The sequence below is a fragment of the Podarcis cretensis genome (genome assembly GCF_951804945.1).
Source record: "Podarcis cretensis genome assembly, chromosome: 1".
Classification (NCBI taxonomy): Eukaryota; Metazoa; Chordata; class Lepidosauria; order Squamata; family Lacertidae; genus Podarcis; species Podarcis cretensis.
The window spans coordinates 119,561,068-119,585,960 of NC_137170.1; the positions used below are offsets into that span (position 1 = coordinate 119,561,068).

A 24,893-nucleotide genomic window follows, 5' to 3' on the forward strand; every position below is an offset into this window, starting at 1 on the left:
ACATCCCAATTATATAGTGGCAATATGTAGGCATTTTAATTACGTATTGTCATAAGGAGCTGTAGGTAACTTAAATCTGACTGCTGGTAAGTCTGGTAGATTTAGGAATCAGAAATCTGAGTACAGGCAACAACCTATTTACACGTGATCATGCGCGTACAGCACTGAACCCAGAATTGACCTGAAAATATCACTAAAATGTCCCTAAAGGAGTGGAAAGGAACACTTTATGCAGGCCCTGCTGACACATGCTGGAGTCCGGAACGTAACCCCTGTGCAAAATGAGGGTTGCTTGTAGTGTAAACATAACCCCAAGTAGGTACTTTTTAAATGTAGTGACTCCTTTTCATCTCATGTAAGACCAAGGTTGAATTAATCCTTGAAAAATAATGGGTGGGGGGAATCTGAGTTTTTAAATATTCTTAATACAGCTGAAACGCTTGAATTTGGTTTGAAAATAGTTTTTCATGCCTTGGTGGTTAGTCTGAAATAGATAAAAGTTGTTTAACACCATAGAACCAATTTGTTTAGAAGCTGTTTAAACTATAAAATATCCGGAAATAAGTTTTCAAAACTTAATTTCCAAAAAGAATAGCTTCTCACTTTTCTTTTTGAAGTTATTTTTCTTATCGCTCCACCACTTAAAAAGATGCACAAACAAAGTCCAGTTGCACTCCAAATTAACTGAGCTTAACATAAATTACTTTTACTGGCCTGGTTCAGATGTTTGCCTGAACATGCTATGGTGACTCCCAGATTCACACACGCCTCTGTCTTCTTTCACATGAGAAGAGGAGAAGAATGAAAGCTTTCAGATTCACCTTTGACCACAGCAGGTTCCGATCTTTGAGGACTAGTTAGTTGAAAGAAAACCAGGATGTCAAGGCGTGAATTCATCCTAGTTTGTTTAACTGTAGTTGGAACGAAGGACAATTCTTTGTGTTCAGAAGTGGCAGCAAAATGCTTTGCTGTAGATACCTGTCCCTGACCAACGGGTTCTTTTCCCTTATTTATACTTTGACTTTTGGAAAATAATTCATCAGAACGTTGAGACTGGTAAGAGCAGGCATAGGCAAATTTGGCCCTCCAGCTGTTTTGAGACTACAATTCCCATCATCCCTGACCACTGGTCCTGTTAGCTAGGGATGATGGGAGTTGTAGTCCCAAAACATCTGGAGGGCCTAGTTTGCCTATGCCTGGGTAAGAGGCATGCGACCAGATCCTTCGTGACAGGAAGTCTTTGGGACTTGTATCTCACCTGTGTGAGAACTGATTCCTTGTTTATTCATCTGCTGAAAAATATTGAGACATTTCAGACTCTTAAGATACAGTGGATTGGTAGCCATATCCGATGTTTGATGTGGCATTAAAGACACTTGAGAAGATCCAAGGAGTATTGGAAGATGTGTGACTAGCTGGAGTGTTCTGATATCACAGCACTCTACAGCTTTGCTTTTTTCTGCTTAGCTATGATGAAACCAGGGACGCGGGTGGCGCTGTGGGTAAAACCTCAGCGCCTAGGACTTGCCGATCGCATGGTCGGCGGTTCGAATCCCCGCGGCGGGGTGCGCTCCCGTTGCTCGGTCCCAGCGCCTGCCAACCTAGCAGTTCGAAAGCACCCCCGGGTGCAAGTAAATAAATAGGGACCGCTTACTAGCGGGAAGGTAAACGGCGTTTCTGTGTGCTGCTCTGGTGCTGGTTCGCCGGAGCAGCTTCGTCACGCTGGCCACGTGACCCGGAAGTGTCTGCGGACAGCGCTGGCTCCCAGCCTCTAGAGTGAGATGAGCGCACAACCCTAGAGTCTGTCAAGACTGGCCCGTACGGGCAGGGGTACCTTTAAAGGTAAAGGGGTACTTTTATGATGAAACCATTGCATTATGGCTGCTGCTCAGTGCAAGGAAATGCCATTCTGCTCCTTGGAGCACAGGGTGTCCCTGGGATGTTTGAAATCTTGCAAGGAGCACGAGAGAGAGAGAGAGAGAGAGAGAGAGAGCAGATTCCCTGTTCAAGCACATGTCCCTTTTCTTGACTTTTGTTGTCGGTGCATGAAGTATAAAAAAGGGCAACCTAATATGCGCAACCTAATGTGCAGGAAGGGGCCCGTATAAAGGAGAGGCCCGCCTTCTGACTGGGGGCTGCGAAAGAGAAGCATACTGAATTTAAAGAAATAAGTATGTGGCAGATGGCTAAGACCAGAAATGGTTTGTTATTATTTCCAGTCTTGTCCATTGCCAATCCTTTTCGGAAAATGATCTGAAATGGATCGGTTGTAATGTGAACTTCAGTAGTTCATTACAGTGGAGACTTGGGCCTTTGAAATTTTAGCATCGTCTGCTTTCTACGGCATCCTTTTAAACAATTCTATCTCACCTATTTCTCCAGTAAAAACAAAGTGAAACCTAACCTTCCTTCCATATTCACTGAAATTAATATTAACAATGTGCAAACTAACGAATCTTAACAGCACAAAATAACTGAGCCATCAGAAAGTTCACAATTAACCAGAGGCCTTAAAAAAATGTCAGTCTTCATTCTCCTTTTGAAGCAGTGCTGCAATAGAGCCTCACTCTGCAAGGCTTTAGGGTAGGTGCCGCAACTGAAAAAAAACCCCTGTCCTTCGAAGCACTTCAGTGGTTGAGCTGCAGCTGCTGCTGCTTCTGAGTCTGCTCTTGGAGTACTTTGCATTCTAATGAATACAGCAGCTATTTATTAGGATGCTGTAGCAATGTAACCAAGCTTTAGATCTATTGTGCTAAACTTGTTTGTTTTTTCCTTCGCTGTTACTTTGCCTAAACTTTTTTTGATTTTGCAATCAAACAGTTTTGATTGTATTATCTCGAAACCTCCTTAACTTCTAAAGCGCGCATTGGGAAGACAAGAAAAGCGGCTAAGATGATTTAAGACATCTGATCAGCTAGGATCCAAGTCAGGACAACATTCCACAATGCCGCGGGGATACTTGGAAAAGTGTTATGTTGTAGTCTCACTGCTGCTGTATAAGTAGAGAAAGTAGAGAAGGTTAAGTATCTTTCAAGCCGAAATGATAGCACGTGGTAAATGCTTTCTGTCTGTCACGAATTAATTTAGTACTCTTTTTCCATAATCTCCAAAATGAATTAGTACCACCTTCTAGTGCTGATCAGCACATGTTCTTCATGAAACATTGGGCAGAGCAATCCTGGTGAGTGGTGTGGTTGGGTGGAAGGGAAGAGTCTGTGACAGAAAAACTGCCACTTCCTAAGCCTTGCTGGGCTTGGGCCAGCCAGGGCACAGAAGGCTCCGCATTTTGCTTTCTAAAAATAGAACTACATTTCATCCAGAAATGTATATAGTAAATTGTAAACGTATACAGTTGTACCTTGGAAGTCAAACGCTTTGGCTCCCGCATGCTGCAAACCCGGAAGTGAGTGTTGCGGTTTGCGAACTTTCTTTGGAACCTGAATGTCCGACGCGGGTTCTGATTGGCTGCAGGAACTTCCTGCAGCCAATCAGAAGCCGCACCTTGGTTTCTGAACATTTTGGAAGTCGGACTTCCGGAACGGATTCCGTTCGACTTCCAAGGTCCGACTGTATATTAAATGGTATATAGGTTTTCTTCTCTAATCAACCTGTTGGAAATGGACAGGCCTCTGAATCTAAGGTGTCCCTGACATGAATCTTCCCCAGCTCCCTAACTGCAGTCACAGTACAGCTGGCAGAGGAACAATGGCAGCTGAGCTTTCTGCCACTGTGACAAGGAGGCCCTCGTGGAGAGGGAAGTCCATGGGATGCAAAGGATAGAATTGTTCCCGTAAAGTATCTAGGAATTAGCAGCAGTTTACAATGTGAAAATAAGGTTATATATCAAAATTTCAACGCTTACTCATTGTTTCTTAGTCGAGTATATTATAAATTTCCCTATTTGGATCAATTATATATATATTAGTTCTTTTTTGTGTAGCCCTTGACTTTAAGGGCTCTGTAGAGGGGCATCCAGCTCAGTTCAAAGAGGTGGGGCTGGAGGACAGAAAAGGGGAAATATTGTATACATGCAAAATATTCTTTTGACCATGAGAACTGAATTCTCTCTGTGTATGTATGTATATTCATGTAACTTATAGCAGCCAACCTAAAATTCATGAGTGACACATTTACTGGAGTACGGAGGGGACTTAAATTGTTAGAATGGTTTTATCAAAGATCAGCATAATGAATTAGCATTGGAAGATCCGGTGTCGAAAAGATAAAATACTTGATGTGAGTTTCTTGATGTTTTTCAACCGTTGATTGTCCGGCGATTAACCTTCAGTGTACTAGAGTAATGTAACAGTATGTTGAAATGGTAGGTAAAGGCCAGAATGCAGCACAGAGCTGTGTGCGTTCAGGCCTACTGAGGTAAATTAGTTCTAAGTGCATTTGAGTCCAGGTTGCGTGGAAGTTGTAAATCGCATGTATGTTTGCAATGTATTGATTTACAGTTTGTATGTAATCTAACTTGTAAAATCTACATGTCTTGATTTTCTGTTCTTTTTGCTTCTGTTCAGGCAGGGGATTTGTCATCTGTACAGTTAGCAGGAACTCCAAATAGATGGGAGGTGCTGTCTGCTACGCCAACAACTATCAAAGATGAAGCTGGCAATATAGTACAGATCCCGGGGACTGCCACAGTAACTTCAAGTGGGCAATATGTTCTTCCCCTACAGAGTTTGCAGAATCAACAGATATTTTCTGTTGCATCTGGATCGGATTCGTCAAACGGCGCAGTGCCCAATGTCCAGTATCAAGTAATACCCCAGATTCAGACAGCTGATGGTCAACAAGTTCAGCTTGGTTTTGCAGCCTCTTCTGACAACGGTAGTGTAAATCAAGAAACCGGTCAAATTCAAATCATTCCTGGCTCCAATCAAACCATCATTGCCTCTGGAACATCTTCTAGTAATATTCAGAATATATTGTCACAGACTGGCCAAGTCCAAGGGGTTACCATTGGCAGTTCGTCTTTCCCTGGGCAAGCACAGGTAGTTGCTAACGTTCCTCTTGGACTGCCGGGAAATATTGCTTTTGTTCCCATCAATAGTGTTGATCTAGATTCTCTGGGACTAAGTGGTTCTCAAACCATGACTGCAGGCATTAATGCCGACGGGCATTTGATAAGTACTTCACAGGCGATGGATAGTTCGGACACTTCTGATAGGACTGCTGAGCAGGTTTCTCCTGAAATGACGGAAACCCCCACCGATACAGACTTATTTGTGCCAACATCTTCTTCATCACAACTGCCTGTAACTATAGACAGTACCAGTATATTGGAGCAGAATGCAAACAGCCTGTCTACTAATACTGGGCAAGTACACAGTTCTGATCTTCAGGGAAATTATATCCAAACATCTGTCTCGGAAGAGACACAGGCTCAGAATATTCAGGTCTCCACAGCACAGCCTATTGTGCAGCACATACAGCTTCAGGAGTCTCAGCAAACAACCAGTCAAGCCCAAATTGTACAAGGTATTGCGCAGCAGACAATCCACGGGGTGCAAGCTGGCCAAGGTATATCGCAACAGGCTTTGCAGAATCTTCAGCTTCAGTTGAACCCTGGGACGTTTTTAATCCAGGCGCAGACAGTGACCCCATCTGGGCAGATAACCTGGCAGACGTTTCAAGTGCAAGGAGTGCAGAACTTGCAGAACTTGCAGCTGCAGAATGCCCCTGGCCAACAAATAACGTTGACCCCTGTGCAGACGCTCACTCTGGGTCAAGTTGCAGCAAGCGGGGGCTTGACTTCGACTCCTGTTAGCCTAAGTACTGCTCAGTTGCCAAATCTACAGACAGTTACAATAAATTCCATAGATTCTGGTGGCATTCAGCTGCACTCAGGAGAAAATGCCGACAGTCCTGCAGGTATTTATATCATTATAATGCGTCTTTGTGAAACTAGTCCCTTTTATGCTTTTAACATTGATAAACGTTCACAGTATCTTTGGGGGTTCATGGAAATATACAAGACTTTGTGCTGCTATTCTCCCAAGAAATTCTGAAATGTCAAGTTTTAGTTTGCCCTCCTTAAACTGGTTATATCACTATCTGTGATGTCTGAAATTCATTTTTCTGAACTATATGTTTCAAATGATTATAAATGTCAGAGATGAGATGCAACATGAATGTGAGTGGGCTTCTGCTGACGCACCAGGCTTTCTCCAGAGGAGTGGAGGAACCCTCTATAAGAGGTTATGGGGGGACCAATGGGGGCTGGAGGGGGAAGAAGAGAAACTGCAAGTACCATTTTGCCCACCAGTGAATATCATTGGATGCCTCCCATGGTTTAGTAACTTCCTTTATAAATCTAATTGTATGAAGTACTTTTTAATAGATCTGTAGCAATGGCAAGACAACACGGATAAGGTTAGTTGTTCATTGGCTTGTAGTGCAGAGGCCATGTTTCAAAAAGCCTTGGACAAGTTTTGACGGATGAAGATCAATTGGGCTAAACAATACAAATGATGCTATTTGGTATCCAGTTTAGCACCTGCCATATAACTTAGCTGCTCTACTGATTTGTGGAGCAACTTTGGTGTGTTTTGAAAATGAGCCTGATATCAGAAGAGTTGCCGAGACTCAAACTTTGCAATACTTGTTGCTGGCTTTTGCAGAACACTTCGGCCAAAACTTGTACCAGAGCCTATATGCAAATTTTGAAGGGTGGGTTCAGACTGCAGTTTTTTCCGTCGGCAGTACTACATTAAGCAAGTGCAGTGCAAATTGTAGTGTAAATTTTGAATCCAAAGAATGTGCAATATTGTACAAGGAGGAAGGAAACACTGATGGTTAATGGGTTCATTTACTGATCAAAGGCTTGAGTTTTGACAAAAGTACAATTCAGTTTCTTAGCTGAACAGTGGCAAAATAATTTGGGTTAAGAGTGGGAGCAAATCAATTACTCTTGCCAGTGCCACTGACATTCCAATTTGATAAGCAGAGAGAAAATTTTCTTGCAGTTGAAGAGTGGAATCTATTCATTCCTCTCCATCCATGGAAGGGCTTTTAATCCAGTGAATGTTTCTGCTAATTGCCGTGTTTCTCAAACGTGGGTCTGCAGCTGTTGTTGGACTACAACTCCCATCATCCATAACCACTGCTCATGGTAACTAGGGATGCTGGGAGTTGTAGTCCAAAAACAGCTGCAGACCCAAGTTTGAGAAGCCCTCCTTGAGAAGGAGGGGATTTATTTACCACTTCTCTTTTCCTCTTCCCTTCAGCTTCTCTGCCCTCCACCCCAATTTGCTTTGGGGGGATTAGAGGAAGGTGATATGGGAGACTAAAGGGGAAGTTTTGCCACCCCCTTCTGTTCACTGGGGGTCTCTGCTAGGTCAAAGACTCTTACTCCTTCCACGACACAATTAGATACAACCCAAAGAAATTAATACTGTACAAATTCTCAGTAACCTTATGAACCGAGAGGCCTAATGCATGGCTTACATAACCCACACCCCCTTGAGAATTTATTTAGAGGCTGAAGATCGTTAAATATGAAGAAATGAACCCCTACTTGATTTGTGGCTCTTGTTTTACCTTGCATATGTAAATAGTAGCCAGGATCCAAAGAGAAAGACATGTCCAGTGGAACCCAGGCTTGTGTTTCTAGATTAGCAGCCCCTGCCCACCCCCAGTGCCAAATGGCAAACCACTTTAGAAACTCTGCAGAATGTTACAAAGCCATTCATTTATATAAAGAAAGTTAAAACAAGTTAACCACTGGGCATATTCCAGCCCTTGCATGCACTTAAGTTAAAGCCGTTTCTTCTGAATTCCACCTAACAGCCTAGCTATTGGCCTGGATATGCACAGATAGGTAGAATTTGGAATTCTCTGCAGGTGCCTAGCAAACATATATCGGTAAAACACTTAGATCATTTACGGATGGAAGTTCAGTGCTGAGTTAATGTTGGATATCCCTTTGCCATATAAACCAGCTGCAGTTACGAGGATAGTCTACAGTGTTTTCTTTAACAACTGTACTAGATTTAGTAATGTTTTATGTCAGAGCTGCCTCTTTTTTTGGATAGTGAAAACAAAGAGCCTCATTAAGTGGTAGTTGGGAAATGTGGTCATTCCTTTCCATATTGCATTAACTGCTTTGAAAACGAATTTCAAAATAAAGAATAAGGATGATCTCTCTGGTGCGATGTAGCAGGAAACCTAAGAAACTGCTGTGGGCACCAAACACGCATACGCACTGCAGCGGCACAGACGTAATGCTGGCATGCGTGCCACATGCTCTTTCCCTCTCCCCCCCCCCCAACTCCTGGCAGTTAGATTTGAACAAAGTATTTTAGCTTTTTTCAGGCCTAATGGGAAGTGAATGTCCTGCAGAGTGCAACTTGCAGGACTTTGTAAACTCCAGGAAGATGTCCCACTGCAACAATTAGGTTTTTATAAAGCCCATTGCAACCAATAAAATGCTTATTTCAAGTGAAATATTTGGCATTGGGGGGGGCATTTTGAACAGAGGTGTGTGCAAGAGAAAGCTAGGGAAAGAAGGCTCCTTTCAAGCCTAATTGTATTGTGGCATAAGGGATGTTTTGGAGGGTCTTGATCAGGGGAAGAGCAAAAGCGTACCTGTGACTGAGACAGAAGATTTGAAGGGGCACAAGAAAGGGATGCTGTGGGCACAAGGAAAGGCCTTGGTTAGTGTGCCCCCCCCGGTGCCATGTTGGTGTCCCCCAGCACTACTATAGAGACAATAACTAAGCAAACCCGAAATTATTATTATTATTATTTTATAAATATTTTATTAAATTTTCAAAATACGTAATAAAAAAGAAAAGAGAGAAAAATATAACCAACCGTTCAATAAAGTTTTTCTTATATAACTAACTGGACTTCCTCGCGTCTCCTTACCCTGCATTATTTATAAACAGAATGTCAGCAAATTATTACCTTATTTCATACCTTATTTTATACTTTCCAAATATTATGCTTCTAAATTTAAAGTAATTTTTATCAATTACTCATACCTTAAAGTTAAACAAAATATTGCCTTAAATTTTGACCTTTTCTTACTTATAACTTAATTTTCTATTTTACAAAGCCTATTTGCTGGAGCTGGTATTTTCTAAATTGTGCAAATACTTAACATTCATACAACTTATAATATTTTTGTAGATAGTCCTTAAACTTCTTCCAATCCTCTTCCATTGTTTCTTCTCCCAAGTCTCGGATTCTGCCAGTCATTTCAGCCAATTCCATATAGTCTATCAATTGCGTCTGCCACTCTTCCAGTGTGGGCAAGTCTTGTGTCTTCCAGCACTTTGCAATAAGTATTCTTGCTGCTGTTGTCGCGTACATAAAGAAGCTTCTGTCCTTAATTAACACTTTCTGGCCGACAATGCCCAAGAGGAAGGCCTCCGGTTTCTTAACAAAGGTATATTTAAATACCTTTTTTAGTTCATTATAGATCATTTCCCAGAAGGCTTTCACTTTAGGGCATGTCCATCAGAGGTGAAAGAATGTCCCCTCAGCCTCTCTACATTTCCAACATTTATTATCAGACAGGTGATATATTTTTGCAAGCTTGACTGGGGTCATGTACCACCTATATATCATTTTCATAATATTCTCCTTCAAAGCATTACATGCCGTGAATTTTATTCCGGTGGTCCATAACCTTTCCCAGTCCTCAAACATAATGTTATACCCTATATCCTGAGCCCATTTTATCATGGCTGATTTAACAGTCTCATCCTGTGTATTCCATTTAAGCAGCAAGTTATACATTCTCGACAATACCTTAGTCTTTGGTTCCAACAGTTCTGTCTCTAATTTCGACTTCTCCACCTGGAATCCTATCTTTTTGTCCAATTTAAAAACCTCTTGGATTTGGGCGTAATGTAACCAATCTTGCACCTTATTCTTTAATTTCTCCAAGCTCTGCAACCTCCATTTGTCTCCAATTTTTTCTATTAATTCCCAATATTTCGGCCAGCCGGCCTCCATATTGAGTCTCTTCCGGGCCTTAGCCTCCATTGGTGATAACCATCTCGGGGTCTTACTTTCTAGTAAGTCTTTATATTTTGTCCAAACAATAAATATTGCTTTTCTGACAATATGGTTTTTGAACATTTTGTGAATCTTTACCTTGTCGTACCATGCACGCCAACCTTGTTGTACGTATGCATGCCAACCAAAAGCATTGTTAAACCCTTCCAGATCTAGGACATCAGTGTTCTCAAGAAGTAACCAATCTTTCATCCAGCAGAAAGCTGCAGCTTCATAATATAACTTCAAATCTGGCAGGGCAAACCCCCCTCTCTCTTTTGCATCCGTTAATATTTTAAATTTTATTCGGGGCTTTTTGCCCTGCCAGATAAACTTAGAAATATCTTTCTGCCATTTTCCAAAACATTCCACTCTGTCCACAATCTGTAGAGTTTGAAACAAAAACAACATCTTTGGCAATACATTCATCTTTATAGCTGCAATTCGACCAAATTTCTAAATCCTTTTTAATTTCTGACCAACATTTTTCATAATTATCTTTAAATAAATTCAAATTTTTAGCAGTCAAGTTAACCCCTAGGTACTTCACTTTTTTAACCACATTTAACTCTGTCTCATTCTGAAACCTTTCTGCTTCCAAAGATGTCAGATTTTTTACCAAAACCTTAGTTTTTTGCTTATTCAATTTGAATCCCGCCACCCGACCAAACTCATGTATCAGTTCCAAAACTCTTTTCGTACTAGATTCTGGCTCCTGTAATGTTATTACCAAGTCATCTGCAAAAGCTTTCAATTTATACTGTTTCACTCCGACCTGTATTCCTTGCACCAACCGGTCCTCCCTAATCATGTTCAAAAGCACCTCTAGGACTGAAATAAATAACAGAGGGGATAAGGGGCAACCTTGTCGTGTTCCTTTTTCAGTTTTAAGCTCTTCCGTCACCACATTGTTAACTATCAATTTAGCTTTTTGCTCTGAATAAATTGCCTCTATTCCATTTTCAAACCCCCGTCCCACTCCCATCCCTTCCAAGTTTTTCTTCATAAACTTCCAAGAAATATTATCAAAGGCCTTCTCCGCATCAATAAAAATTAGAACAGCTTTTGTATTAATATTAGTTTGCAAAAGTTCCAAAATGTCTATAATGTTCCTAGTATTATCAAACAAATGTCTACCTGGGAGGAAGCCTGCCTGATCTTTATGAATTACTTCATTTAGCACTTTTTTAAATCTACTTGCCAAAATATCCGCAAAGATTTTATAATCCACATTTAGGAGTGAGATCGGACGGTAGTTCTTAAGTTGAGTCTTTTCAGATTCCACTTTAGGTATCAATGTGATGAAAGCTTCTTTCCACGATTCTGGTGCCTTCTTCCCCTCCATGATCTGGTTACAGACCTCCATTAGTGGTTGTATCAGAAAATCTTTCAATGTCTTATAATATTTGGAGGTAAGACCATCAGGTCCTGGAGATTTACCTAGTTGCATATTCTGAATGGCACCCTCAATTTCTTGTTGCGTTATTTTATCATTTAGGATTGTTCTCTTTTCCTGGGATAATTTTGGTAATCCATAAATTTTTAAGAAATGGTCTATCTCAGTCTCTTCCTGCGGCCCTTGCATATAAAGTTGTTTGAAGTATCTCTGGAAGCACTTTCTAATTTCCTCTGGTTTCTGGATATTCCTCCCTTCAATCTCTAAATTAGTAACTGTGTTCAGTTTTTGTCTCTTTTTCAACTGCCATGCAAGCAGTTTCCCACACTTATTCGCTGATTCAAATGATCTTTGTTTCATCTGTTTAATTTTCCACTCAACTTCTTGATTTATCAGTTTAGCGTATTGTGCTTGATAAAATTTAATTTCTCTCAGAACCTCCTGTGATTTAGGTTTTGATCTCAATTTTTTCTCACCATCTCTTATCTTGTCTAAAATCTTATCCTTTTTTTCATTCCAAAGTCTTTTCTTTATTGTATTCTGTTGTATCAAAAACCCTCTCATAACTGCTTTACTTGCGCCCCAGATTATTCTTTTTTCCACCGTAGTATTCAAATTTATTTCAAAATAGTCTTTTAAAGTTTTTTGGGCCTTCTTGACAATCTCCTGATCTCTTAATAGGGTGTCGTTCATTTTCCATCTGAAGGAACCGGTTGGAAACAGTCTCATTTCCACTTTCATAGCATTATGGTCGGAGCAGGTTTTTGGGCAGATTTCCACTTTTCTAGTCTTAGGTGCCAGTCCTCTAGTTATCCATATTTGGTCGATCCTTGTCCATGACAGGTGGGCTTCAGAAAAGAAAGTTCCTTCTCTGCCTAAGGGGTTCTTTGTCCTCCATATATCAATCAAGTCCATATTGTCAGTTAATTCAAAGAAAGTTTTAGGTAGTCTGCCGTCGTTTGTTAAATTTTGATTTTGTGACTTATCCATATTTGTAGAGACGACTCCATTCATATCTCCCATCATAATGATGTTGGTATAGTCCAGATAGTCCAGAATTGTCTCATGCAGTTTCCTGTAAAATTCTCATTTCCCCTCATTCGGCGCATAAATTCCTAATATTAAAAACTTTTCTCCTTGGACCTGTATTTCAATTGCCAAAATTCTTCCTTGCTCATCTTTAAATAAGAGTTTTGGTGACAGGCTCTCCTTTGCATAAATCACCACTCCTCTTTTCTTAACTTTATCCGATGAAATAAATTCTTGGCCTAATCTTTTATTGATTAACACTTTTCTGTGTAGCCTAGTCACATGTGTTTCCTGCAAGCAAATAATGTCCAATTGTTCTTTTTTCAATATATGAAAAATTCTTCTTCTTTTTTCTGGGGAATTTCCGCCATTTATATTCCAACTAAGAAGCTGCAGAGACATCCTGGATCAGTCTGTTAGTCCTGTGGTGGCATCTCTTTCTTTTGGTCCTCTGGTCCCGAGGGTGTAGGTGCAGGTGCAGGTGTAGGTATAGGTGGAGGTGGTGGTCAAGATCCTGTTGTTCCTTTCTGTAGGTCCTCTTCGTGGTCGTTCAAAAACTTTTGTTGATCCTCTGCTGTTTTGATTTTAACTTTCTTTCCTTTGAAGTTGAAGGATAGTCCTTGAGGGAACTCCCACCTAAAGGGAATTGAGTTGCTTCTCAGTAGTCTTGTTAATTCTATATAAGTCTCTCTAAGGTCCAAAAGTTGTTTCGGGATATCTTTGTAGAATTCTGCCTTGATGCCTTGAATAACAAGTGATTTTCCAAAATGAAGGCCTAGTATTTTATCTCTCTCTTGCTTAGATCTCAAAATAACCAAACAGTCTCTGGATCTGTCCTTCTTCACCACTCTTCCCAATCTAAAAGCAGTTACGATTTTAAAATCCTTATCTTCTTCTATACCCCAGAACTTTGTAATTTCTGATGTCAGATAACCAATCAGATCTTCCTGTTCAAGTTCTGGGATAGCTCTCAACCTAAGATTATTTTCCCTATTCTTCAGTTCCGTCATAGCCAGGTAGACCTGCTGTTCCTTGATCTGTTTGTGCAAGGGATTTACCTCCACTTTTAATGCATCAACTTTCTGATTAGCTGCCTCCGCTTTCTGATTGGCTTCCTCAGCCAATTTACGGTTTTCCACAATTGCTTCCTGAATATTCCCAATTGCTTGTGTATGTTGAGCAACTTGATCAGTCAGTTTGCTAATAGTAGCTGTTGCTTGGTCAATTTTGGACGAATGCTCATCTGCTTTTTTATTTAAAGTTGCCAGTTGTTCCAAAATTTGATTTAAAACTGATTCTCCAGATGCCATATCCTTTGGTGCAGTTTGCGCAACTACCTCTTCTTGTACTAGAACAGCTGGGACAGAAGATCTGCGTGGCTGAGAAGTCAAAGTTGTTTGTACTAGTTGTTTAGCTTTCGTTTTGGCCGCTCTTGCTTTCCCTGTGCCACTCATTCCAATCCTGACTACGTGCCAAGGTTAAGTTATATACAGTCCCGTGGGAAAGACATTTCCAAAAAGTAAACAACAAGGCAGCAGAAAGTCAAAACAAAATACAGTTCCCAAAGAATTGTAAATCCAAAGTCCTCTAGGGGGAGTACAATTGTACTTCAACAGAAGGAAAGAACTGTTCCACCATTAATATCCCAGCAGTTAAAAACAGAATTAAAGAGAGCCTTCAAATTCCCTTTGGGTTGTAGAGCTTCCTCAATGTTGAAACAAAGTCTTAAAAGATGTGCAAGATACAGTTCCCCAGTTTGTAGCTAAACTAACGCTCAAATGTAGCACTTTCAGAATTCAATACGTTTTCAGCAATTTGACAGCTCTTTGTTGCCCCGGCAGTCCGGGACTTTGGGCTTCTCAATTATTTGTAAATCCACAAAGGAAAGGAGAGGTCCATTCAAAAGCCAACAAAATTAAAGCAAAATTATCTCTTTTCAATTGTTATTATTAAAAACAAAGTTCAATTGTTGCACGAAAGTCCGCACTTTTTACAGCCTTTTTTGAATGCTTCCAGCTTGTCAAAATCTTTACTTTAATCCTTTAAGCACGGTAAGGAGACGGACTTCCTGGTTACGTCTCCCGCTTTTAGCCAAATTTCAATCACTTTAGTCCCAAAATTTTTTTTTAAATCCCCTACTCACGGGTTTGTAGTTTAGAGACTGATGTTCCAGGAAAAAAGGTCGGCGCTCATCGGCAGCAGCCGCGCGGCTTCACTTCCGCAGAAAGAGCGATGAACTCACAGCACCGCTCCCCCTTCCACACTCCGGAGCCCCTTACGGGGTTCCTTCTTCGTTTCTGGAGGGGCTTCTGGTGCCCGCCGAGTCCCACGGCCACAGGCTCACTCTGCCTGTGGTTTATCTTGATGGGTCTCTGCTTTGCCATAGCGGACGACCCTTTCCTGCGGAGCCCCTCTTCACAGCGCGAAGAGGACCGCCATTGCCGTTTCGCGCCGCCTCCGGAAGTCCCAGCAAACCCAAAATTATTAGTGGTGTAAATAATTTTTCTACAAATGAAATGCTAATCTCTTCCCTATCCCTTTGCACATTGCTGTTTGCTTGATTATTGTCCTATGTAAGTATTCATTCCTGGAGCAATAGCAGGCAATAATAGAGCTGTTTCTGGGTGGGAAATTGAAACGAGAACTCTAGGTAAAGGTAAAGGGACCCTTGACCATTAGGTCCAGTCGTGGCCGACTCTGGGGTTGCGGCGCTCATCTCGCTTTATTGTCCGAGGGAACCGGCGTACAGCTTCCAGGTCATGTGGCCAGCATGACTAAGCCGCTTCTGGCGAACCAGAGCAGTACACGGAAACACCGTTTACCTTCCTGCCGGAGCAGTACCTATTTATCTACTTGCACTTTGACGTGCTTTCAAACTGCTAGGTTGGCGGGAGCAGGGACCGAGCAACAGGAGCTCACCCCGCTGCCAGTCTTCTGATCGGCAAGTCCTAGGCTCTTTGGTTTAACCCACAGCGCCACCAGCGTCCCTCTAACGAGAACGCTAATCAGGGTTAAAACAAATGGGAAGAATTGCAAACTGTCTCACTCTTTTATCTGTCTAAGAATTAAATGTGCACATTGGGTTGGATCAAGATGTGCCCTTTCGGAAAAAAAATGGAAGGCCTTATTCCTGTCGCAGAAGGATCTCCAATCGAGAGTAGGCTCGCACTTGAGGAACTTGGAGGAAATAATTTTCATTGATTTCTCCTGCAGTCCTGAGTATCACCTCCCATGTTGCTCTTGAGAGTCCTCCAACTCTTTAGTTTGCACGGGGCAGAAGGGGGGGGGGGAATAGTCGAAAATCCTCTGTAGCAGATCAGACTCATTGAAATTAATCCTTTGATCAAGACTGTAATACTGTGCAGCCCCTAACGCTAGCATAAGTGGGGCACTTTTCTCCCCTTATGCTAATAGCTCCTCCAGTAGCAACTATGGGTGCTTCTGTGCCAGTCTTGGATCAAACACCATAAGCTATTGGGATGAAGTCTTTTTCCAGAAATGAGCTAACGGGCTATCAGGAGACCCTATATTATTGATAGGAAAGAGTTCTTGGCTGCCTTTAGCCAATCAAAGGAAGCATTACTGTACTGAATTGTCGGTGGTCTTGTGATCAGCCTGGCTTAAATCATCCATTATTGTCAAGTCTTGGTTCAGCTTTACATAACTTCCATTGACGAGGGTAAACATTGTCACCAGCTGTAGCTTCCTTCCTTCCCATCCTGCCCAGTTAAGGGTTATACAATCATAGTTAATTATCTAAAGCAGTGTTCCCCAAACTTGGATTTCCAGCTGTTTTTGGACTACAACTCCCATCATTCCTAGCTAGCATGACCAGTGGTCAGGGATGATGGGAACTGTAGTTCAAGAACAGCTGGAGACCTAAGTTTGGGAAACACAGATCTAAAGTACTTGCTCAGTTGTTGACCAAACTAACCCTGGAAAGGTATAAATGTTCAGTTCAATGCTTAATTCAAATCACTTGCACGGACATTTGACATTTATATTTGCATAGGTTTCCCTGATTTGCCATCTGTTTCCCGGTTCTGGATTTGGAAATTTCTGTGATTTAGAACCTCACAAGTATAGATCCTACTTCCATGGAATAGGGACTGTTTAAAATTATACAGTGTTTTGTTTAATTTCAAATTGTCTTTGTTTTCTCAAGACAAACACAATTCTAACGGTTATGCTATAGATGTACCTATAAGTCTGAACCCACTTCTGCACCCACCTATTCACTAAACTCCTCTGTCTTACATCTATTTAGGATTTGTAAGTGAATGCAGCCCTAAATTTCTTAGGAATTGCCCTCAAATGCAGATGCCCTCAAATGGCATGGTAGGAAGTGATTGTTATTTGGGGGCCTGTTTTAATTATAAAAAAATAGTGTTAAAGGGCTACAATAATTAGTAGAGACATAAGGCTGGAAAAAAGGCTATATTCAAAGTTGGGCTTATATGGGGCCTAGGTACTGCTGTGGCTTTGAGCTATTTCTAGGTACAGTGGTGCCACACAAGACGAAATTAATTCGTTCCGCGAGTTTTTTCGTCTTGCGATTTTTTTGTCTTGCGAAGCACGGACTTTGGAAAGGCTTCAAAAATCACCAAAGTCTTCAAAAACCTCAAAAAAGGCTACCACACCGCGTGCTATGAGTTGCTCCTCAAAGTGAATGCACGGTTTTAAGACAAAGGAAACAAACTTGCAAGACGTTTTCGTCTTGCGAAGCAAGCCCGCAGGGAAATCCGTCTTGCGAAGCAGCTCAAAAAACGAAAAACAACTCTTTCGTTTTGCGAGTTTTTCGTCTTTCGAGGCATTCGTCTTTCGAGGTACCACTGTAGTGCATAGGCAAGAGAGCAACATGAACAGGGAGCCCAAGATGTGTAGCATTGCCGGGTCCAAATCTAAAGAGAGTACCAGTATCTTTAAGAGTAAGGTATGGAGGGAATCGTTGGACAGGATCTCTGCAGCACTATGAAAATAAGCAACACCTAGTGAAAGTCTCCTTTCAGTTTAATCTTTTGAAAAATCTGAGCCTGGACATCATAAGGCCACGAGATAACAGCAGTGAGGCTAAATTTTACCAGAAGAATTGCCTGTAAAGCAAAGGGGCGACTCAAAAGTCCGTCCAGGCAAGAAAACTGCTTGATAGGCACAATGAACATCACTAGGCTTCGCGTTGCCTGTTTCTGTCTACATCACTTGCAAGTTCTACCTTCCGAGAAGCACAACTTTTACTAGTGATTGAAAGATCTAGCCTTTTTAAAAATAATAATAATAAAAATAATAAAAATGGACAGCTCAGAAGGTGAAATAAATGGCAAGGTTCATATATGCCTCCAAGATGCTTCCAGAGTACTTGCTGGTTTTTCCCTTGCCTCTATAGCCCCTCCCAACATGCTACATTCTGTTCTGGTCCCATGGGAAACTTCAGTGCATGCATACTTTGGGACCCTGGCCAAATAAAGCAATGAAGTTTTAAAGAATGGCTGCTCTTATCTCCTGGATTTGCCTTGGACCCCCCCCCCCCAAGGTATAAACTGCGAAATAAATGAGTGTGGCCGTAGTATGTGATAAATGTACAGGTGTTTGTTGTGCAAGCGGAGTTTGAGCCACACAAGATGAGCCTCTCTTTACACTTCCGCGGCATCTGAAAAACCACCCCTGAAACTTCAGGTCCTCCTCCTCGTTATTTGAATCAGCACAAACAAACAGCTGCAGTCAGAAGATAAGTTTCAAAAGCCTGGTGTGTGACTAGGATTGCTATATTTTGGGTCCCAGCTGTTTGCCCGCACCAATAGTGCATCTCCAGAATTTTCTTAATAATATTACACAAATTGAGGAAGGAAAGTGAATTTTTGCCTCTAGAATAGTATTTCTGCACCCACTTGCATAGGAGCAAACCACAATTTTACCTAATTGCTCTAGTTTGAAACCTGCTTTGTCTCTTCCCCTGATCAATACTTTTAACTTTTATTGAGCTACGGCTTATCTGAATCACTCTTATATTTCAAACGATAAATGGAACAAGACATATTACGACTTTCCCTTTATTTACGGGGTTATGGGGGGGGCAGCCATATCAGTAGTTTGTACCTGGTGTTAAGGCAAATTCAGGAGATAGAGCAACCATTCTTTGCTTTCTTTGGCCATGTTCGAAATGCAATATCTTGTGAGGAACTGTCCCACGAAGAGAAAATCAGAAACTAGCACACTTTAGGTGCCTACATGAGGACTTCTTTTGGCACATCTAAGACTGCAATTTAGTACACTCTTCTCTGGTAGTTAAGCCCCATTGAATAAAATGGAACTTCCTTCTCAGTATATAGAATTGCACTGCAGAAGAAACAGCCCAAGTATCTGATTTTTGAACCATATCTGGAAGTTTTGGTTTCAAAACCAAACATACAAACAGGAAGATTATTAGCACTGGTTGTCTCTCTAGGTAAGTGATTGAGCTGAACCCGTTTGCCATATGTTAACCAAACAAATGCCTGTAACAATTATATTATCTCTCGCCCCTCCCCAAAATTATTGCTGCTATATTTCTTGGACTTGGTTTCTTGTCAGTTTGTAATTTTTCTTCTTGGAATTCCATTTGCAGGCCATTTGCTAGCAAATGGTACCATAAATTAGCAGTATTAGGATGATTTTTGTTTCTGAGTGCTTTTCAAACTTTCAGCAGCTTTGAGTTGCAGAAAGTAACTTATTAAGCAACTGACATTTAAGGGCAGAGAGTGCATTATCAAGGAAGCTGCATCTGAGGCTAATCGTAAATATGATTGGCAATAGACAAAAAAATATTCTCACGGCTACCTTACTACTTATAAATGCAAATAAGAGGAACAGTCTGGGTTTCTCAATGAGATTTTAAAAAGCCTTTTGGGTGGAAAAATCTAGGCACCATCGTAGCAGCCGAAAACCTGCTACTGGCATCTACATTATTGTTCTTCATTAGGAATAACAACAGCATATCTTTCCTATGTTTGGCTTTCCCGTGGATTGGATGGGCATTGGTTCAATCTTCACTTTTTCCCCAACTCCACGGTGCAGAGTCATGAAAGAAGTAGAGCTCAACCCCACAATCATCACTGATAAAGCCTTAAGCTGGGGTTTAACGTGGTTCTGAATCTTCAGTTAGCAGTGAAGAATTGAACAGGTGCTAAACAGAAAATGCCAGGCACAAGAAGTATATAGGAAGCAAGGACCAAACTTTGCACGCATGCGAATTGCCCTTTCTTTTACCACTGCGAGTGCCACAACCATAGAGGCAGCTTTGCTTTGGCCGTATCTTCCCAGGAAGTAGTGATTTCATATTTAGCCAGCTTGGCTTCTGGCATTCCCCTGCTCTCCCTAGCAGTGTTAGAAATTAGCCAGGTGCCAGGAGCATTTTGCACCTGACTGTCTGCCACTTGCAACCAAGTGAAGATGCCTGGGCACCACCAACTGGAGGTGCATGCCTGGGGGGTTCATTGGATCTTGACTTGTTTTCACACGCTAATACCCCATCCTGTAGAATTCTATCAGTTGTATTTTATCTGCACAATTGGAATGAATTTCAGGGACCAAAATGCTTTTTCTGTGCAGCCTGAGCAGGAGCAGTGAGCGTTGTAGCTACCGTATTTTTCGCTCTATAAGACGCACCCAACCATAAGACGCACCTAGTTTTTAGAGGAGGGAAAAAAGGGGGGGGGGAAATATTCTGAATCAAATGTTGAAGAGGCTTTGCATGGCTATCCCTGCGCAGCAATCCCTCTTGCTGTTCTGGCTTCAGCAAAAGCAATGCAGCCTGCATCCGCTCCATAAGATGCACACACATTTCCCCTTACTTTTTAGGAGGGGAAAAGTGTGTCTTATAGAGCAAAAAATAAGGTGATTGTTGTAGCTTGTCTTCACTTACTGGCGCTCCCCCCCACCCCAGTTGTGAATATTCTTACGTTATATATGGTCCATGTCACCATTAAGAAAAAGAGGTCGGAATAGGCCAATATATATGTAGACTGCCCCTGGATCAAGTGACTTTTCTTCTTTAAGTTCTTAAAGTTCTTAACCTAGCTAAAGATTGTCATCTGAACTAGCCAGATGTTTAACTGATAACCAATCACAGTCATTGAAAAGTATTTGCCGTCTCCCCCAAAAATGTTAACTAGTTATACAGTTTTGGTGATGGCAACCTTGGTTTAAGGAGCCATTTGGCGCCCAGCTTATATATTTGAGTTTCTAACCCTGCTCCCTGGAACCCAGAAATCCTTACTGCTACAAGTACTAGTTCAAGATGACTTATTCGATCTAATTTCAGGATATCTGCAGTTTGTGATTTTGCTTGCATAACGTCAGTCAATTTGAAATGGTGTACTTTTGAAATGCCGTGTTGTATAAAACAGCTGTTTGGGCAGAGACAGTTCCACTTCAGTGGTCTTCACATCCCATAGATGTTGCAAAGAGCAATTTTCAGGGTTGTTTTAAACAAGCATTCTTGAAACTTTCTTTCGGCCTTTTTGAATTTCCATTCTGCTTTCAACAAAAGGCATTTACGTGCAAATAATTAACAGTTTTTCCCCTGATAATTTCATATTGGGTGGCTTAATAACCTTTATAGCAGGTCAAATATGGCGTGCATATATAGCATGTATTTCCTCCCCCCCCATCAGAAAGAACTTTTAATGGTGCTGTGAAACTTCTCCGTATTGGTGATCTGAAACCTGTGGCTCATCATCGTGACTCTTAAATGCAGACTGGGCAACAGGGGTATGGATAGCCATAACAATGGCAGGTAGTAAAAGCACCTGGCTTTTTAACTGGCATGCACATACTGCTAAGTACGTTAAAGGATGAGATCATTATGTGTTGCTTCTTTCGGTTTTTAATAGGCCAGATAACTAATCCTTGTGTTTCTTCTCCTTAGATATCAGGATTAAAGAAGAGGAGCCTGATCCAGAAGAATGGCAGCTTGGTGGTGATTCTACACTGAATACCAATGATCTGACACATTTGAGAGTGCAGGTGGTGGACGAGGAAGGGGACCAGCCACATCAAGAAGGGAAAAGATTGCGAAGAGTCGCTTGCACCTGTCCTAATTGTAAAGAAGGGGGTGGAAGGTACGCACTCCTTGACTTCCCGCGTGGTAAATGTCTTTAAAATAAATGAGGCAAAAGTGAGGGAGCTCATTAATTTCAGCACCTGTAGCTGTGGGGAATGCATGCTTCTGGTCCTTTTCAGTGCGAGCGGACAAATGAGTGACTGAGGGCTGTGGCTTGTGTTACGATTCTCGGTTTCAGCGGCGACAGCTCCTGCGGCTTCTGAGCCACTGATCCTTGTAAATGTGTGTACCAAGATGTTTGGAATGTGCCTCTTTGCAGTTCAGCAAACTGTGCTGAGGAACTTTTGTGTCGGTTCGTATTTTAACAGAGGCACCAATCTGGGGAAGAAGAAACAGCACATCTGTCACATACCTGGTTGCGGGAAAGTGTACGGGAAGACATCGCACCTGAGAGCTCACCTTCGCTGGCATTCTGGAGAGCGTCCGTTCATTTGTACTTGGATGTTCTGTGGGAAAAGGTTTACCCGCAGCGATGAGCTACAGCGGCACAGGAGGACACATACAGGTTACCAACGTTTGGCGCCTTTACAATTGTTTGTTGGCTCCTTTTGAGGGCACGGATATTGTGGACTGGTTGGATGCAGAGGAATGGTGTGAAGGAACCCTCTGGGGAACCCCCAAGGGAAGACGGCTCAGAGTCCCAGGGGATTGGTGGTGGGATGTCCATGAGTGGTCAGAGGGGGAAGTCTGGGAGGAGGAGGTGTCGGAAGCGGAAGAGGTAACAGGGCTTAGTGAGCAGGGGGAGTCTGTGGCAGAGAGCAGTCCGGAATCAGAGGCAGAAGCTGAAACAGGAAAGTAGGATGAGGGAGGCCAAGAGGCAGAGATGAGTCTGGCTGGTGAAGAGGCACAGGTGCCTCCTCCTGCAGCTGTGACAAGCTCCCGTCCCTGCTAGTGCCCCAGAACCAGGAGAGGCATGAAGAGGGCGGAGGATAAATTAGCGTCATGCAAGCACCATCTCAGATTGCTTGGGGAAAACCCTGGAGAAGAGGGAACTTAGGCAGCTGTTGGGAAGGCAGGACCTTAAGTCTACACAACTGCCTCATGGGGCAAGACCTGGCACCCCTGTTCAGATCCTGTTTTTCTAATAAAGAGTTCACTTCACTTACTCTATGTGACTCGCACCTGTCAGCAGGGATGGGGAGGGAGAGCAAAACACCAATCCAGATTAAAATATGGTTTGTAACCACTGCTGCTAACATCTGACTGCCTGTCAAAATTTAGCCTGCCGTCGCTTCCTTTTCGCAACAGTGCATTTAAATCGGTGCACAGTTTTCAACCCAAGAAGCAAATCTGTTCTGAGATAAGTTGGAGTTTTTTGGCTACAGTGTGCTCGATGTGTGTTTTGTGTGAGAGCTTCTGACTTTTATGTTTTCAACAGGTGAAAAGAAGTTCGTCTGCCCAGAATGTTCAAAGCGCTTCATGAGAAGTGACCATCTTGCCAAACATATTAAAACGCATCAAAATAAAAAGGCTATTCACGCTAGCAGTACAGTGCTGGCCTCGGTAGAAGCAACGCCGGAGGATACTTTGATTACTGCGGGCGGAACAACGCTTATCCTTGCTAATATTCAACAAGGTTCTGTTTCAGGGATAGGGACTGTTAATACTTCTGGCACCAGCAATCAAGATATTCTTACCAACGCTGAAATACCTTTACAGCTTGTTACTGTTTCTGGAAACGAGACAATGGAATAAATATTACACAAGATACCTATTAATTGTGGTTATTTTTATACAGTAGTGAGAAGAATATTGTTCCTAAGTTCTTAGATATCTTTTTATTGATGTGCAAAAATTTTTGGATTGACAGTAACTTGGTTATACATGACACTGAAATGCCTTACTTTGTATGATATTCCATAGTATATTAAAATGGTAAAATTGCATGGGTTTTGTAGGTACTTTTGGAATCTAGAAGAGATTAAATTTTACCAACTTGTATAAAAAAAAATTTAACGATGGAAATGGTAGTCTAATCAAATGCATCAATCCTTTGTGGTTTAGTGTAAAAATGAGAACATGTTGGTATTTATCTATTGTAAGATAAAAGTTGATTGGTGAAAGAAATCATGTTATGATAAAGAAAGAAATTTTGTAATTTTCTTGATGACTGGAATTTTTATTATGCATAACTGACAAATCAAGTTTCCAAGCAAATGTTTCATTGTATAGGCTTTACTTAGCTCATCAAGTTGTCATTTTGAAGCTAATTATTTTAATTAGGTTAACTATGTACAATATTTTAAGCATAACTCTTGTAAGATTTTGAGAAGTACATTTTAACATGGAACTCTAGGGATAGTTACCTTTTAAATCCTGTTGAAAAGCCATGTTTAAAGGTTTAATTTTGCCAAAATAATGTATTGTTAATATTCTTTCAGTAACTAATTTGGACAATATAACCAATATTTAAAATTATTCAAAGGCTTAAAAGAAAATAGGTTGCAGCATTTTGGGTGGTGAAGCAAAAATTAAAGGTGCCCTTTTCTTGAATATTGGAGGACCAAAAACTAAGGGGTGTCTGTTTCAACATTGATTTTTATCTAATCTTGTCTCTAAAAACATCTGTCTGCCAGGGCCTTAAAAGCCATCATGTAAATTTCCAGTTAAAAAACAAACATATGCAAATAATAGAAATCAGTCCTACAGGGACAATACTCCAAACTATATTAATATTAGTCAATAGTGAAATAAGGGTTTTTACAACGCTTTCTTCTGCCAAGCTTTTGGTTAGCTCTACATTTAAATGTCCACATCTTTCCTTTATGCTTCTTCCTTAAATTGTATGTATCCAGTACATTTAAGTGATAAACATATATGTTTTTTATTACGCTGAATTCTTTTTTATTTTTTAATTACTGTTTATATTTTCAATAATAGAAAAAAAAATGTACACACATAATTTGCATAGCCAGTCTGTAAGTGCGCTACCCATTTTACAAGGAAAAGGAAAAGAACAATAATTAACACCTGTTCACTATTTACAAACATTTGGGAATCTGTTTATTTGTTCAAACCACCTCAAATTTAAAGGCTACCTTATTGTACGTTTAAAATGTATTATAACAGTGTGGTAGTTAATAAAACACTATTTTTTTTTCCCTTTTGACTTGGGATTTCTGGTTTTTCTTGGCCTTTTCCGTAAGAATGAAACATGACCTGTTGCGGTATGTGTGTTTACAGTTTTTCAACGGAACTAATCTCTGAAATGACAACAGACCCACACAATTCTTCCCTCACACCTTATTCACTTGGAGAATTAAGCAGTGTTGCCAAATGTAGCCATGTGGACTCTTGTTATATACTTTGCTTTGGAATGAACTCTTTACTCATGTTTTCAATGGGCTTTTCACCACAAAA

At 41.2% G+C, this 24,893-nt stretch overlaps 1 protein-coding gene across 2 annotated transcripts in view; it reads left to right on the plus strand.

The window, feature by feature from the left end:
* SP3 (Sp3 transcription factor) overlaps positions 1 to 24,640 on the plus strand; it is a gene marked incomplete at its 5' end in the record, with an annotated part of 33,277 nt that extends 8,637 nt beyond the window's left edge. For both annotated transcript variants that reach the window (XM_079977973.1, XM_079977972.1), the window contains 4 exons: positions 4,524 to 5,877; positions 21,339 to 21,531; positions 21,842 to 22,038; positions 22,912 to 24,640. In XM_079977973.1, the coding sequence (XP_079834099.1) occupies positions 4,524 to 5,877; positions 21,339 to 21,531; positions 21,842 to 22,038; positions 22,912 to 23,228 (2,061 nt within the window). In that variant the 3' untranslated portion in view covers positions 23,229 to 24,640. The remainder of the gene's footprint in view (positions 1 to 4,523; positions 5,878 to 21,338; positions 21,532 to 21,841; positions 22,039 to 22,911) is intronic.
* Positions 24,641 to 24,893: the final 253 nt, after the last annotated feature.